Raw genomic sequence first — 18,267 nt, 5'->3', positions numbered from 1 at the left:
ATCTACAAATAAATCTGTCCATCCAAAGAGAAGTCTTTTTTGACAAAGAACCAAAACACATTAAATGAAGAAGAGGTAGTCTCCAACAAATGGTGCTGGAAAAATTGAATTTCCATTTGCAGAAGAATGAATCAGGATCCATATTCCATACACAAAAATGAACTCAAGATGGGTTAAATACTTATCATCAGTAAAAACGTAGGGGTCCTATCAAGCATAACAAAACATGCAAACAGCAGAAGATAAAACAGATCATTGGAATCTCCTAAAAATAATAAACTTATAGGCATTAAAATTTCATCAAAAGAGTTAAAAAGGGAATGCCCCAATTTTGACAACTACATATAGGGCAAGTAACTATTCTTTAAAATCTATAAAACACTTCAACACCCTCAACAAGAAATGATGCATAATCCAATTTAAAAATGGGCACATGATATGAAAATACTGCTTATCAAAGATAACATTCAGGAAGTCAACAAACATGAAGGAAGCTCAAGATTACTAGTCATCCAAAAGCTGCAAATCAAAACCAGAATGAAATACCACTTCATGCCAAAATTAAAAGTAAAGTCCAAAAAAAGCAGAAAACAACAGATGCTAGAGAGGATTTTGATAGATTGAAACCCTAAAACACTTCTGGCAGTCCCGTGAAGCAATGGAAAGTTGTATAGTGCTTCATCAAACAATACCATATGACTTAGTAATAGTGCAACTTGGTATATATCCTACAGAAATAAAGAACATAGCACAAAGAGATCGGTTCATCCTAGCACTAGCTAGGGTGATAGACACAACCTAAATGCCCATCAGTGAAAATGTGGATAAACAAACTTTGGTACACATGTACAATGGAATACTCTCCATTATTAAAGAATAGTGATGGAACTGTGAAACACTGCATGGCATGGATGGATTTGGAGGACACAATCAATGCTCATAGAAGCAGCAGTCGAGCGATCAAGAGATATGTTGCATTAGGTATTAAGTAAATCTATAGCACAAAACCTTTTCAGAGTACTGAAAAGCAAGACTAGTGTGCCTGTCCCAAGCCATGATGTTTTCAATTGCCCCATATGCATATGAAATTTGGAAGGAAATAGGAAGATTGAATAAAGAAGATTAAAAAAAATCAGGTTGAATTATGGCACTGGCATGAAGTTCGAAAATACGATGAGCTGCCAAAAAGGATGAGCAAATCTGTCTGGGAAGAGGTACAGCCAGAGTGATCCTTAGAGGCAAGGATGGCTAGACTTCATCTTCTTACATACTTTGGACATGTTGTCAGAAGATACCCGTCCCTGGAGAAAGACCTCACGCTTGGTAAAGTAGCAGGGCATCCAAAAAGAGGAAGGCCCCTGAGGAGAAGGTAGATTGACAATTATACATAGGAACACTTGTTAGGATGGTGCAGGGTCGTGTGGTGTTTGTTCTGTCCTGTGTCGGTTTGCTATGGGTCACAATTCACGTGATGGTACCCATCATCACCAACATGCTGGCAAAGGATACAGCGGGTGGTTGCACAGCACTGATATATGTTGAAATGACAAGTGTTGTGTTAGACTTGCTTTGACCCACAAAGTTTGTAAGTAGTAATCTTGTATTTTAGAAACAAAACAATTATACTTCCCTTACAAAGAAATATTGTGAAGTCGATGCAGTTCGACCCTTTACAATTGGTGATCGTTCCGATTAGCGGCACCGACATTCACGCGGGGATAGATGGGCTTTTGTGCATGAGGGAAAGGAGCAGTCCTCTCCACTGTGCCAGGACTTGCCCAGGAGAGGGAGCCTTGCAGGCCATGTCGGTAAAAGGGTGGAGGCGTGCGCCTATCGAGTTTTGGGAATTGTTGTGTCTCTACTGTATTTGGAGAACCATATTAGAGTCTTTGAATACCAATTCTTTCCTTTAAAAAGTTCAAGTTAACTTGGTCAAGATGCTAAAATATTTGTGTTCACAAAGGCAGTGGTGTTAACAGGATGGAAAGCTTTTCTGGCGAGCAAGGCTGCCTTGACCTTCATGAAGTTTCAAAGTGGATGTGCTCTTGAAGAGCTTGCCTCTTTTTCTGCGTGCTTTGTCCTGTGCCTAATCTACAGTCAGAACAAGTGTTTCTCTGTAAAAGACTTCCTTCTCCTCATTTGCTTTTTATTTCCCACAGTTGGGGCCATTTGTGAGTTCCTGAAGTAACAAACAAAGCAAAGTAACTCTCAAAGATGTTGTGTTCAAAACGGTAATTGAAAGGCCTAAAGAGGTACAATGGAATCAAAGCAGGAGGAAACCTGAATGCAGGAAGTCTCTTCAGAGCCATTTTTAATGCTGCCCACCAGAAGCACTTTGGGTTGTGCAGGCTCATCTAAGCTAAGTTTGGGTAGATGCCAAGAAGTGCTTTACAAAAGCATATGTCATGAAGTATCCATGGGGAGAGTTGTAGGGTAAGGGCCTTGTCTTTATTAGAACAGATTAAGCCATACATCACTGAAATTTATTCTGCCTCCGTTGGCATTTCAAAATCATATGGGAAACGTTTTGTAGTTGTGATTTCAAGGATGGCAGCTTATACTTGTTTTTACAGCGTCTAAAATGCTGTCATTTCTTAGATTTTATTATCTCTCATTCATCAATAGGGCAAATGAGGATTGACGTTAAGGGATGTGTTTAAAGTTACCATGGCAAGGACAGATGTAAACTCAGGTTTTACAAAGCCCAGTTCTGCCTTCATTCTGTCATGCATTTCAAAGGGTCTTTGAGTGACATGCATGTGAACTGTAGCCATTTAGATCATCCATAGCATGGTGAATTAGAAATATACGTAACATATACATCAGGAAACATATACTAATATATACATATATAACAACATATGTGCAACTATTATGTACCTTTCTAACTAGAAATACTCAATAACGTGGCCATTTTCATTCTGGGAACACTAGTCTCAGGCTTCTTCTCAGTAGAAAGCTCCCTACTGTCTTTGAATTTGGAGTCCCCTTTTAAAAAATTGATTTACTCATAAGTTGTCAGGCACTGATCTCTTATATACAATGAAATTTTATCTTACTCTTTTTTAATAGAAAGCTTTACATATTAAGATTTGGCTTGCTGCTTTAAAAAAAATTGATATGCAATTACTCTCGTTCTAGCAGTCCCGAATGTAAATACCCAGGGAACATTGGAGGCTTACCCTTTTTCACATGCTAAAATGGAGGAGACACTAAAGGAGGTGAGAGAAAATCCTAGATGAAGGGTGTGTGCCTTCGTGCCGTTGCTGTAAGGTGTGACTGAATCAGTTACAACCCATAGACATCGACTTACAATGAAGGAAACACTGCCTGGTCTTGCACCATCTTCAAATTGTGCCTATATCTCAGGGGTTCTCAACCTTCCTCGTGCTGTCACCCTTTTACATACAGCTCCTCATGTTGTGGTGACACCCAACCATAAAATTATTTTCGTTGCGACTTCATCACTGTAATGTTGCTATTGTTATGAATTGGCCAACCCCTGTGAAAGGGTCGTTCGACCCCCAAAGAGGTCTTGACACACAGGTTGAGAACCGCTGCATCTGAACCTATCGTTGCCAGTCATCTTCACTCCTAAGGCATATCCTGGCAGTCCCTCAGAAATCTCTCCTAAATGGGAGACCTGGTGGTGTTTAAAATAGCACCGGCATAGATTCTAGCAACATGGCAGCACATAGACAATACAATGTGGCAGACTGGCAGGGCAGTGTGTTTCTTGGGAATCCCTTAATCCAGGGAATCATGGAATGACTCTAACAAATGCGATGTTGTTCTTTCTAAATCTTCCAGGTAAAACCTGCTTTCTAAGGAAGCTGGTGAGTTAGGAACGCTCCAATCCATGGCTTTTGGACCAAGAGGACGAATGGAATCCTCCACGCCGCTGAGGGCACAGCTACCGTAGGGATGCCGCTCCCAGACCTCCCTTTGGCAGAAAGTCTTTATGGCCAATCTCAATTAACCGCCTTTGTGGGGTTTAACAATTTTGGAGATTAGTTGAAACCGATTTTTAATACCAGTCTTGGCTGTGGAGCACATAAATACAAGCCAGTTTTCAAGTCTTTATAAATCAAAGCATGACTTATGAATAAGAAAAGCACATTAAAATCACACACCATGAGTCCCTCCGTCATTTTTAGATTATGATTTGGGCATGGATATCTCTGCTGGTTTTCATGAATAACCATAAAAGCCACACACATAATAATATATCACTATCAGGTCTGTGCTTTCTATTTTAAGTTAATTGAGAGCCAGGCTGTAATAATAAAACCTGTATGTGTCCAGGAACCCACAGATTTCAAAGCACTTTCTCTTGGTATCTGATTTTATTCTTATGACAACCCATGAGGTAGGTAAGGTCTTATCTCCATTAAAAACAAAACAAGACCCACACAGACAGTGATTGATCCAGGGTTGACTTGAACTCAAGGCACCTGATTCTTGGTCAGTGCTCACTCCATCCATTATATCAAATGAGTTGCTCAATGAAATCAAGTCATGTATTTGCACAGACAGATATATAGGGGAAATCTCTTGAGTGCTATGTAATTTTAGAGGGGAAAAAAAGGGTACCGTGCACACTCAAGTATAAGCCGACCCAACTATCAGCTGAGGCATCTAATTTTACCACAAAAAGTGCATTAAAAATATGCTAAAAAAAACTCGGCTTATACACAATTATATACAGTATCTCTCTTTACCTATGTAGACCTAGGCAGCCCACAGGTCTCACTTTCTTTTTTTTTTTTTTTGGTCTCACGTTCTTACTGTAAAATTAAACATCTCTCTACTTTAGGATCCACCACTCTATTTACATCTTTGCACCTCTCACCATGCAACAACACATTCACAGGTTCCAGGAACCAGGGTGTATACATCTGGGAGAGGGGTGTGCCTGTGTGTTCTGTCTAGCACAGATAGTACCTGCTTCATAGTGTCCCTATAAGAAACAAATGAATTAAATAATGCATACCCACTGCCATCAAGTCATTTCAGGCTCATGGCAACCCTCTGCAGGGTTTCTGAGAATGGAAATCTTCATAGGAGTACCCAGCCTCACCTTTCTCTCAAAGAGCAGTGGCTGGGGGGCTTGAACTACAGACCCTGCCGCTAACAGTGCTGCAACACTACCTGAGGTGATGAGAGGATGCTTGGAACATAGAAAGCACTCAAGCATGTTTGTATGAAAACAGCAACTCTAAGGGTGGCAGTGTTAGTATCCCCATTGTGTAGACAGGAGTTTAGGCACAGGTAAGTCATCTCCTCACGGTGGCTCAACTACTAAATTACAGAGCTGAGGTTGGAACACAAGTTCAATGGCTACCAGGCCCACATTGTCAAATACTATGCTATATTTCATAAAGAATGAATATAATAATATTCCCACAAAACAATTATTTTATGCAAAGGCATTGGCTCATCTCCACAGCAGGATTTTGTAAATCTTAGGATAATATGTCTCTCATTTAGTTCACCTGAATCTTTATAACTTAAAACTCATAGGACCTTCTGACATTCTGGACTGGCCATGAGGTAAGTGGGTAGGAAAAATCTGTTTCTTTGCTGGCAGAGAGGTGAGCCTGGAGGCACCTGGTTCCTGTTGAGAGAGGGGAGTATAGAACAAAAGGGAAGATGAAGGAAAAGTCTGCGCGCGGCCTTAGAACTCCCCAAAGCTCTGATTTATTTGACATTTTCTAAGTAAAATTCACCATGCTTTTTATGGCTGATTTGAAGTCTATGTCGTCCCATGGTTTATGGTTCCAAATGAACAAATTAGGGAGGAGTTCCCAGAAGAAAACAGAACAGGTGAAGGGCAGCTCTTTGGTGATGAAATCATCGTGTTGCCTTGGGCCATATATTGGAGTATGTTTTAGTGGTTTCTTAAGGAAAATCTAAGTGCGCCTGTTCCAACCCCCCCCCCCTTTTTTTCAACGATATGTTTTTTGTGTTTGTTTGGGGTCTTCTGATGCCTGTTACCTGATTCCGTTAACACCTCATGATTGCATGGGCGGGTGTGCTTCTTCCATGTTGGGCACCATCAGCTTTCTTCATCACATTTGCTTATGCACCTATTTTGTCTTCAGCTATCATGGAATGCCACGTTGTTAGAACAAAGTGTTCTTGCACTGAAGGAGGGCTTGAGTAGAGGCACAAAGTCCATCCACTACTTCAATATATTGCCATATAAATATAGGTACATAGGTCCATACCTCTATTTTAAGAATTAATGTATTTTCACACATTAAGTGAACACCTATGTTTATACTTCTATCCATAGCTTCACTTCCTTGACAATAGGACAGCAGAGTCACACAGAAGGGATGAGTCCACCAGAGTGCAGTATAGCACCGATGAAGCACTCAATATTCCTCTGGTTCTTTGAGGCTTCCTCGCCTCCCTCTATCATGACCCCAGTCCTGCCTTTCAATTCTGGCTAGACCAGAGCATCTACACTGGTACAGATAAGAGCTCAGGACATATAGAATCCAGGTCAGGTAAATTCCTCAGGAACAGAAATGGGAGTAGCAATACCAAAAGGATAGGGGGAAGGTGAGGGAGGAGGGGAGGAAGGGGGAAAGGATAACAAGGATTGAAGCATAATCCCTGCCCGAGGGAATGAACAATAGAAAGTTGGGTGAAGGGAGACAGCGGTTGGTGTAAGATATGGAAACAATAATAATTTATAATTTATCAAGGGGTCATGAGGGTGGGAATGGGAGGAGGGAGGGAAAAAAGAGGAGCTGACACCAAGGGCTCAACTAGAAAGCAAATGTTTAGAAAATGATGAAGGCAACATAGGTACAAATATGCTTGATACAACTGATGTATGGAATGTTATAAGAACTGTAGGTGCCCCCAACAAAATGATTTTAAAAACTTTTAAAATTAAAGTGACTGTTTTTTTCCTTGTGTACAAGTATCCTCGAAAGTGAAGCTGTTGACTAATTCAGAGAATTGCTCATCTCACCATGTCAGAGAAGCCCTGGAAACCTCAAGAAAGGCCTGGATTGGCAGAGGATGGGGAGCTATTAAGTAGCTCTGGTGGCACTGTGGGTTCAGCGTTCACTGCTAACTGCACGGTTGGAGGTTCAAACTCACCGGTTGTACCTCCGGAGAAAGATGAGACCATAGGTTCCCCAAAATATTTTCAGTCTCAAAAACCCTACATGGGTCACTGTGTGTCAGAATCGACTCAGTGGTAGCGGGTCCTGTGATGACTAAGGTTGTGTGTCATTTGGCTGAGCCACAATGAGTGTTCTGGCAATTGTGATATGGTCATCCCCCAGGATGAGCTCTCATATAATGTAATCCCTTTCACGATGGGATCTACTAGGAGCAGAGGGTCCATTGAAAAGGAGTTTCCTCGGGGGTGTGGCTTGCTTCCAAAATGTATCCACTTTCTGGCAAAGCACTCCTTGTTTGTGTGGCATCTGACTTTGTCATCTGACACCAGTTCTTCGGACTTGAGTTAAGAGCCTGCCACATTGCCTGCTGATCCTGAGTCATTAGACTCTACGGCCTGTGAGTCAGCCATTTACCATCTTACCTGGCAATTTTGGAATCATCTGCTGCTTCAGCCAGCAACCTGTCATCTGACAGCCTATCTTGGGTTCTGCAGTCCATAAAGCTATGTGAATCAGGAGAAGCCTCCAGCCTGACATTTGAACCATGGACTAGAAAATTGCCAACCTCTGCAACCATGCAAGCCATTGCCTTGAGATAAACACTCCATTCATTTTTTCCTTTCAACCTGTGTGTATGTGTGTGTGTGTGTGTGTGTGTGTGTATGACTGGGCTTTCTTTCCACTTCTGTAAACAGTTACAGTCTTGGAGCTGCCCCTCCCCAAACCCAAACCCCGCCACACACACCCCCTCTTTAGGTCACTGGGTCAGCATGGGCTTGGTGGCAGTGAGTTTGTGTGCGTGTGTGTGTGTGCGTGTGTGTGCGTGTGCGCACCTCTCTGGTTTTGCTTCTTTAGAGATCCCCTTCGAGGAAGCCATAACAGCCGAATTAACAGTTAATGGTTTTCTGATGAGAATAAAGATGACACCGAAGTTTGTATTTTGGAATTCTCTATTCCCGCTTTTAAGATGGTTATGGCTTAGAGACTCAAAGTAACTGCATGCTTTGACAAGAAAATCTGTTGACACCACTATTAACCTACTTAGATCAGTCTTTCCAAGAAAACTCCCAAACTCATCCTGAGCCTCTTAACTTCTTCCAAATCACCCTGAATATAATGCTAACTAAACATGGTTTGAAATAAAATCAGATTTTGATTACATGTATATCTCAAATTTTCTAATACATGCTCCCTTACTAATTAAAAAGAGTTGTTGGTCATCTAGACATAAAAATCTAAATCATTAAAACTTAGGCTTATCGCACGCATGAAATTTAGAAATACATGTGGAATAAGTGATATCGAATGATTTCTAAAACAGTCTTGATGAAATTCTAAAATGAAAGTTTCACTGACAAATTTTCCTTCTTAGCATCAACCAGTCATGCATTTTGAAAATAGAGCATACCTGTCCTATAGACCCTGTTAAATAGGTATTATCTACTATTCAATCATTCTAAAAATATTTAAGGAGTATCTTATGATATTCTGAGGTAATTAAATTAATTAACATTTAATTAAACTGTTATAAAGCCCAGGAGAAAATGATGGAAATGGATATGAGTCCATGATTTATTTATATTTTACCCAAGTATATATTGTGCTTTTTGTGGTGCCAAAATGTAGTGAGTGGATATACTAAAGGACGGTCAATTAAAAATAAAAAAGAGCAATACTGCAGATGAGTTGCTTCAGCCTTAGTCTTTTGAGTATGTTTTAAGATTGTGCGGTCCCCACAGGTTTTTGACCATGGGTCTATATATTATTTTTCTTGATAGTATCCTGAAGCAGTTAGGGTTTTTGTAGAGCTTATAGTCCTAAATGAGGCAAATTGGAGAGTAAGTGGAGTATTATTGACAATTGTGCCAATTCAACAGGCATACATGGGACTCTTTTGAGCAAACAGAATTTTATGGTCACCCTAGTTACAGGGGAAAAGACACCAGTGGGAGGACGGGAGTCACGACACACAACCTGATTGCCTTACCATGTGTAAGTGACCCTAAACTGAAATCCTTCCTGAGTTTCAGTTTATTTGAATGAAAAACAAAGATTTGTACTAAAGTTAATCTTAACTTTTTACAAAATCTATATTCTATGATTATAAGCAGACTCAATGGAAAGATTCTCTTATTCTTGGAATGGTACCAACTAAGAGTTAGCAGAGAAGACAGGCACATGAAATATGAGATCTCCTTTCCCTTACCTTTAAACAAAAACAAAAACACTATTCAAACTACACATATAGAAAAATCATCATCAAGTCTACTTTAACTCATGGTGATTTTATGTACAACTGAAAGGACTGTTGCCTGCTCCTGAGTCAACCTCATAAATTACCATTATGCTTGAGTTCATCTTACTAGCTCTCTACTTCACCAAGTATGATGTCTTCGTTTAGCAATTGATCCTTCCTAATCACTTGGGAATCCATGTTCTGTTATGAAGCTTTCAGTGACTAATTTTTGGAAGTCATTCTTTCTTCCTAGTCATAGTCTGCACGGTTCTTTGAAACGTACCCACAATGAGTGGCCCTATGGGGGTTGAAAGACTGAGGGTCTAACTTCCAGTTTCACAGCAACACATAACACACCCCGACAGTGTTGTCATCAAGGCTGATATCACCCCGTATGGTAAGTCATGGTGTCTCATCTCCCCTCCCCCATGGGCCTCTTCCATACTAGAAATACAAAATCCTTAGGAGTGCTGATTATCAATCTTAGTCATAGAATAATATATAGCATAGTTATACATTTCTTAAATGTAATGATTCTTAATTATATGAATATTTCCAATGGAACTGTTTTCTAAAGTAATTCTACAATGATGTACATTACTAGTAACTGAGTAGAAGGATTTCTTTAAAACTTCTTTAGTTATTACTTCATTCTCAAGAAAGTTATCTATTTAGATTAATAAATACTAATTCCCACAATACTATAGGTAAAGTCAGAAAATTTGGCGAGAGCATTGACTATAAAAACATCAGAAGCAACAAGCATATGAAGAAATACTCATACCATTAGCCACTGAAAAATGCAAATCAAGATACCAGTGAAATGTCACCTCACCTTATCATTACACACAAAGACAAAAAGAAAAATTTTAAAGAGCAAACAACAAATATTGGCAAAGATGTAGACACACAACAGGCTCTCGTCCCTGTTGGACGGGCTGTACAACAGTGCAAGAACTCTTTAAAGTGGTATGGCATTTTGTGGTAATGACACAATCTGCTGTCAACTTGAGACTATTAAAAGTGTAGGGGTGGAGGCTAGCCTGTCAATCAGGTCACTGTTTGATGACCTCATTTGGAGGTGTGGCAGATATACACAGCTCACGGGAGACCAGATGCACACTCTCCATCCCAGCCAAGTCCAGATCAAGTCCATAAGTCCAGTATTAGGCAATGTGTCCAATACCAATCCATAAAGTCCTCTTCAGACTCACGAAACACATGGCAATGATGATGAATTCAGGCAGATCACAGGCCAGTGGGTATTAAGTCTTGTGGATCCAGTGGCAGTGTAAGCATCTCAGCTCTGGCAGGGTCTCCATGTGGCTTCTCCAGCTCCAAGGCTCTGACTGACATCAGCCTGTCTCCATGTGACTTGTCAACAAGAATGTCTCACAGGGACTAAGTGTGTGTGTCCTGCCTCCACGAAACTTTATTTCCTTAGCGCCTCCAAATGAGGTCATCAAGCTGTGACCTGATTGACAGGTAAATTCCACCCCTTCACTCCTAAGTCTCAAATTGACAACAGATTATATAACTATGACAAACAATAATCAAGAAAAAAAAACCAGTTTTCACACCCAAAGAAGCAGACTGTGGTGGTTACAGAGAAGGTAGATGAGGAGGTAGGGAAGGGAAGACAGGAAGAAAAAACAAATAAATTTCATTTTTTAAGAGACACAAGAACAGCCATCTAATATGCAACTATTGGCCTCTCCCATCCAGAGTCCAGTGAAAAAAAATCAATGAATCCCGGAAACAATTAGTTCAATAGATTAGTGAACAATGAGAACTTCAGCTTTGGAGACCTGAGTAAAGAAAAACTAGATGGTCCCTAGCTACCACTACCAACTCCTCAGAAAAAGAACATGCTAGACTGCTGGTAGAGGAGGAGGAAAATGGGGAACTAAACCCCAAATCAAGTCTTACTGGTTAGCTACAGACTAGCAACCCCCCCAGACTATGATCCTTAGTCACCCTTCAGGTCTGGAATTGAACTCACTCCAGTGTTGCAATAATCAACCATTTAAGATAAGAAGGCAACAGGCTCCAAAGGACAGGTTTCAATGAGGAACCCCAGGGAGGAAGTGGGATAAGAGATGGCACATTGAAGAACTATAATGGATGAGTTGAAACAAAAATGTATATGAATTGTCAAATGTGAGACTGTGATCTGCTCTGTAAATCTTTACCTAAGTCACAATAAAAATTAAACAACAACAAAAATAGTACTAGCATCGATAAAAACAAGGATGGCAGCCTGTGGGGCATTCAGAGAAAACCGGAAGCATCACTGTGAGGGGCCAATAGTGACAGCTCTGTCCCGAGTCCATTGGAAGGTCCAAAAAGCAAATCAGCACATCCTCGTATGTATATTGGGCTTACAAAAATGCTTTTACTATTTTAAATAATTATAGGAGTATTTTTATTTCAAAACCAATCCATTTCTGCCTGACACACTGCAATTTTGAGTCAGTGATTTTGGGATCGCCCTCTCTGACAGTTTCACCTGCTGTGGTGTCCACCCCCCAAATGACGCCCTGGTACCATGAAGCCACGAACCGATGGCTCCTGGAATGAAACACTTAGAAGCGCACAGCAGATTTTATATAAAATAAGTACATGCTGAGTTCAGGGTTGGTGGGAAGTTCGTCTTTACTACCTGTAGCACCGGGAGAGGAAGGGTTAAGAAGTCAACTATAGGCTCTGGAAGAAAACGAACCTTGAATTGATTAGTAATGCCTTCTGGGGGATTAGTGGAAGTGGAGACAGAACTGGGAAGAGGAAGGAGCGACAGCTGATGAATGCAGGCCTGTTTTCTGCCAAAACTAGCTTAGGTGTCTGGTCCGACGAAATAAACCGAAAAATCGCCCCATATTTAGGGAAAAACTGCCTTATGGTGATATTTAACTTGTTATTCTCACCTAGGAAGATCATGTGGAAAGCCAAGATATTTTCCCCTTTTCCTAGATCCCCAATGCCTTTTCGGATGCACCCATGATGCAGAGTCAATGCAGTGAGCCTCACCCTCACCGGGGGCTGCGTGTTAGAATCCCAATCTCTGAGGCTGGGGCCCTAGTGTCAGTGTGCTTAAGTACCGTACCCTTTCCCTTGGGACTCTATTGGACAACCAGAATAAAGAGCAGCTAGCTTAGAGGCTAGATGGGAAGGAGAGTCCGGACGCCTAGATTTCGTCCTCACACTAGGGGCTCTGGTGTGCAATGGCTAAAAGGCTCAGCTGATTTTGGTTGGCAGTGGAACCAACTAGCTGTTCTGAGGGAGAAGGTGCTGGCAGTCTGTTTCCATGGGGAATACAGCACTGGAAAGCACATAAGGCAGCTCAAGTCTTTCGTACAGAGCCAGTGGGAGTTGGAACAAATTCAGCGGCAGCTGGTTTGGGTTTATTCTAGTTACTAAGGTTCCTGCTAGCTACCCTACTAGTAGCAGGCCATCAGTAGGGCAGAGAACTGATTCAGAACTTCAAGCTGGACTCAAAAGAGAACATGGAAGGAAGGCTCAATGAGATGGACAGACACAATGGCTTCTTCAAAGGGCCCAGACATGGCGCCCACTCTGCGGATGGCCCCGGACTGGACAGTAGTTTCTCTCTGTTGCCTGTGAGATTGCTATCAGCTGAAATGGACTCAAAGGCACCTAACAAAAACAAACAATTGAAGACCTCTTGTGGTTCAGTGTTCAGTTGCTGACTGACAGGTGGAAGGTGGGAATCCCCCAGCCCCTCCGCAGGAGAAAGATGTAGCTGTCTGCTTCTGTAAAGATTATAGCCAAGGAACTCTTATGACATAATTCTATTGTGTCTTGTATGATTGGAATTGATTTCAAAGGCAAAGGTGGTTTGTTTGTTTGTTTGTTTGTTTGTTTGTTTGTTTTTTAAATCTATGACTACAACAACAGACCCAAACACAAAAACAGTTGAGGATGCTACAGGACTTAGCGGTGTTCCATTCTGTTGTACATCAGGTAGTGATGAGTCAGGAGACGTTCGATGGCACTAACAACAACAACAACATGATGACAACAAAGAGTCCTGGTGGCATAGTGGGTTACATGTTGGACTATTAACCACAAAGTTAGCAGTTTGAAACTACTAGGAGCTCCACAGGAGGAAGATGAGGCTTTCCACTCCCGTAAAGAGATACAAGTTGGACAGTGACTACGGAAGCTGTAGAAGAATAGATACATTTGAATTGTGGTGCTGGAGAAGAATATTGAAAGTTCCGTGCCAAAAGAACCAACTGATCTGTATTGAAAGAAGTTAAGGCCAATGGTGATCCTTAGAGGCAAGGATGGCAAGACCCCTCATCTTGCCGACTTTGGACATGATCTCAGGAGAGACTGGTTTCTGAAGAAGGACATTGGTAAAGTGGAGGGGCAGCAAAAAAATCAGAGGAAGGCTCTCGACAAGATGCACGGACACAGTGCTGCATCGGAGGGGCTCAGGATTAGGAAGGATGGTGTGGATGGTGCAGGACTGTACAGTGTTTCCTTTGGTTGAGCACAGGGTTGCTATGGGCCAGAGGTGACTTGATGGCACCTAGTAGATACAGGCCCCCAAACTCACAGGGGAGTTGTATCTTGTTCTATAGAGTTGCTATATACCAGATGTGACTTCATGGCAGTGAGTTGGGTTTCTTTTAATTGTTAATATTTCAAAGAGGAGGTAAAGAATGGGGTGGTGTGTTAGCTCAGAAGATAGAGACATTCTCTTCTCAGTAGAGTCAAGAGAAATTGGCTTGCTTGTCAAGTAAATACACCTATATTAGATGGTCAGAGAAGAAAGCCCCACCCCTCTTCTACACATGTGCAATTACAATTTCCTAAAAGAGGTATTTTTCCTATATTATTCTCTTAAAGGATCTTTTAAACACTGGATATTCATAAATATCCGTTACTACTTTGGATACATTTTACATTTTTTTAAACAAGTGGTAATAATATACACAACGAAGCACAAATGATTCCCCCAATAGCTTTGTATGTTGTCTGAACCCTTGACATTATTAGCAAGTGCTTTCAGAATTGCCACACTTCAGTGATTGAGCCACCTACCTGAGTGACCGCGACATTTGTCCCGTCGGTGACTTCCACACTCATGTTATAAATAGACCTCTGTTCAGCATCCAAAGGTTTGGCGATGACAATTGTTCCAACGCCCTTCTCTGCGTCAAAAGAGCTGTCAAAATTCCCCCCTGATGACATCACAGAAACAACATTGCATTAGCGCATCTGAGAAATTATTCATTGATTGAAACCTCTCTCTCTCTTTAAAGGGCGCTCTTCTATAAGATTATTTTGGACAGGCATCCCTATGACTCAATTTAAGTTCATAAATGGGGCCACTTTCTTTCCACCTTAATGCATATTTCAAAACACAGCTTCTACAATGCATAACAAATGTCAGGGGAAAAGAAAAAGGATCGCAAAGAAAAACCTCAACAGTGATGTCCGAGGAGTAAAGCATACACTGATCCCATCAAATGCCAGAAAGCTAAAGGCCTTTCAATCTCTGTGACTTCTGCACTATGAATTTGTACACCGTTTTGTGTTCCCAAAGTAGACTGTATTATAAGTAAATAAACAGTCTAATTAGTGTTCACAATAACGAGCAGACTCTGTGAAATCAGTTCTGGGATTGATGGTGAATTTGTCGTCCGTAGCGTTCTGAGCCCTTTAATTATGTCAGAAATAAAAATGATAACTGCTTTAAAAGCAAAAAGCAGCACAGAATGGAATTTTATTAAAAGTAACTCCATCTCTGAACACTGTGATAGTCCTAGAAACACCCAGAGGAGCTCTGGTGGTAGGGCGGGTCCGTACTGGGCTGGATTCCGCATGGCCGGCAATTCAAAACCAACAGCAGCTCGGAGGGAGCAAGACTGTGCCTTCTCCCCCCACCCACAGTTAACAGTTTGGAACCCCCCAGGGGCTGGCTATGAGTTAGCATGGACTCAGCAGCAGTGAGTTTGGTTTATATGTACATAGGTGAGTTTTTTCCACTGAAAAAAGAGAAAGTATTGTGACTTGTTTTTTGCTTAAAAAGGCAGAAAATTTATGGGAGATTTACAAAATGAACTCTGGAAAGAAGTAAGAAGAAAAATATCCACTTATGTCATGTCAACTGATAAAAAAATTGTATAGAAGTTTAGGAAACGTTCCATCTTCCTTCTGGGCCAGGTATGATTCATAGTGTGTGGATGGTGTGCTTCAGAGAACTATGGCCTTGTTGACATCGTTGCTAATTGTGTCCATCTTTGTGAACCCCAGTGTGGTATCTAGCCCTTACTAAGTGAAATGTTGTTAAAAGGGATAGTAAACATGATGGTATAAATGCGGGAATGATTGTAGGTGAATATCAATGTATGTCCATAAGTTCTGTTTATTTTAGCTTGCAATTCCATGGTGTCCAGTAATGGACAGGAGTTTCATGTGAGCTCATGTAGGGCAGCATCGTCATTGAATTTCACATGTTAGGAAAGAAACCCTGGCTTCCTTTACGTTCAGCATTGCTTATACTTCATTTTGCTGACAAAATGAACACAGTATTTCTATAATATTACAATTATAAATGGGCAGATGAGTTCAGTGACAGATTTTCACCTCATCTACTAGAATTTGAAGTACAGTAATTTTTAAAAAAACATGGGATTTACTGTTAAAAAAAACCCCAAAACACAAAAAATGTAAATATCTATTTCAAATACATATTGCTTGCAGCTGTCAAATACACTTAAGATGATTTAATTGCTAGAGAGAACATAATTGTCCTTGACATTTAATTAAAACTATGAAGATATGGGGATACCAGAGAATTGCTTGGAGATTATATGCTTTTTCAAAAATTTCATCTCAAAAGAAACTCATCTTCCAATCAGTATGTTTAATTGATTTACTGAGGAACACTAACTATTAACTCCAAAAAGATGGCTTGAAGGGTGGGATGAGGAGAAAGCAGAAGGGATCTAGGCAGAAAAAGGGCGTCTTGACCAGATTTTAACATTGGTAAAGTGGGACACCAGCGGGATGCCGTTGATAAAACTCTTATCCTGGCGAAATAGCCACATGGCAGCCGAAAACCATATACCCTAGCCTGTCGTGCATTCTTTCCCAAAATCGGGGCTTTTTAAAAATGCCGCGGGACGCAGGAAAAATTGTTAAAAATCAGGACTGTCCCGCCGAAAGTGGGACGTCTGGTCACCTCTTAAGGCATCGTTTCTTTGTCAGAAATGCAGTGCAAGGCTGGTTCTCCAATCAGACCCACTGCCAGTGAGTGAATTACCACTTAAAGGCCCTACACAGAGTGTCTATGGCTGTAAATCTTTATGGACACAGACAGCCTCCTTTTTTTCCAACCAAGTGCGTGGTGGTTTTGAACTGCTGAGCTTGCGGTTAGCATGCCAGTGCTTACAGTACCACTAGGGGCTCTTTAAGGTCATTTTATTTTTTTCTTGTGAATTAGATGGGGCTTTATACGTCGGGTCGTCAACTTTGTATTCAACATTTTAGAAGGTGAAGATTTGTGGGTATAACACCAAATAGAAATTATGCAACTTGTCGGCTTTAGTTTGCTCTGGCTTCAACATGAAGGAAAATGAAATGCAGAGACTCTAAGGCAGAGTTGATGCTACTGTTTGAAAGGGCCAACCTTACATGTTCTCCTCCAAGGTCCTGTGTAGAAATATAGATCACTGTTTTTGCCTCCAGTGGCCTTGAATTGGTGCAGTGTTACTTATGACATGTAGACTGTGCACTTTCTTTTAGTATCACGTATGGTTACTTTTATGGTTGTCATGTTTTACTCTTTGTTCTCTTTATGTCTGTGAATAAGTATCTCCCGTATCCACTTCACTGCTGCAGATACTCCAGCCTAGAAACGTCTGTGGGGTGGAGGAGAGAGACCAACAGAAGCAGACCAAAGAGCTCTTAAAGAGAGCCTGTTAAGAGTCTCAGTCTTCTCCTCTGGCTGGCAGCCTCAGACGCCCATTTCCAGGGCCCTTACTCCGAGTTCCACCAATGTATCCCGATAAGGTCCCCCAAATGAACTTCTGACAAGGGACACAGGCTCCAAACCAGCAGTTCACCATCAATCCTCACCTGCTCTAATCACCGACCACTTAAGCATCCCATTTCGTGAATGACTCCATATCGCTCCCCGCAGGTCTCATTTCTCAGGCTCAGTTTTAGCCTAAGAGCTGCGTTCATTTCCACAGGAGACCGGGGGTGAGGAACGGTCAAATGCAAGGAGACCGTTGGCACTAGCCCTGTCCCCGTTCCCTTTAAGCCAAAAGTGCTTCCTCAGAGCCAGTAAGAGAACATGCAAAGCCAGAGTGTGTGTGTGCAGCAGCGAGAGGCTAAACAAACGGTGGGGAGGAGGGAGGACACTGCCGAGCTGGGCTGGGTCAGCCACGTGGAGGACCGGAGGCGTCACAGCCTGAGCGTAGCTGCAGGGGGGTGTGGCAGAGATGGTGAAAGCGCGCTTGTGAACAGTGCACGGGACAGATCACTCACATCTGGGACATTCCCATGACCAGTTTCAGTCAAGACGGTGGGACAGAGTAAACAACGAGCAAAAGAGGCATACTGGGTTTTTATTGGATTCTGAACTCACATAAAGCAAGCAGGAAAGCCCCGAAGAACTTAAAAAATAAAATAAAATGGGCCTGGAATGAAATTATTTTCAGCTAACCGCTATTTCTTTAATGTGCTGGGCAACAGCACACGGGCCACAGCGTGTCATCAAGTTTTTGTTTGCTTTTGTCGAGAATGGTACAAGGCACTGCCGTTTCTCATAAAGAGAGTTGAGGAGGAAAATGATACCGTTTCTCCTTTAGGGAGCCTTCCAGGTTCCTCCTCCAGCATCCATGCTAC

The 18,267-nt window shown here is 41.6% G+C and overlaps 1 protein-coding gene across 1 annotated transcript in view; it reads right to left on the bottom strand.

Annotated features, from left to right (window-relative positions):
- The window catches only part of FAT3 (FAT atypical cadherin 3), a 745,323-nt gene that overhangs the window by 127,843 nt on the left and 599,213 nt on the right, over positions 1-18,267 (bottom strand). The window contains exon 7 of the mRNA XM_075546447.1: positions 14,452-14,591. Coding sequence (XP_075402562.1) covers positions 14,452-14,591 — 140 coding nt within the window. The remainder of the gene's footprint in view (positions 1-14,451; positions 14,592-18,267) is intronic.

The sequence above is a fragment of the Tenrec ecaudatus genome, chromosome 4 (genome assembly GCF_050624435.1).
Source record: "Tenrec ecaudatus isolate mTenEca1 chromosome 4, mTenEca1.hap1, whole genome shotgun sequence".
In the NCBI taxonomy this organism is placed as follows: Eukaryota; Metazoa; Chordata; class Mammalia; order Afrosoricida; family Tenrecidae; genus Tenrec; species Tenrec ecaudatus.
Note: the sequence above shows the minus strand (reverse complement) of the source record. Positions and strands in the feature narration are given on the sequence as shown.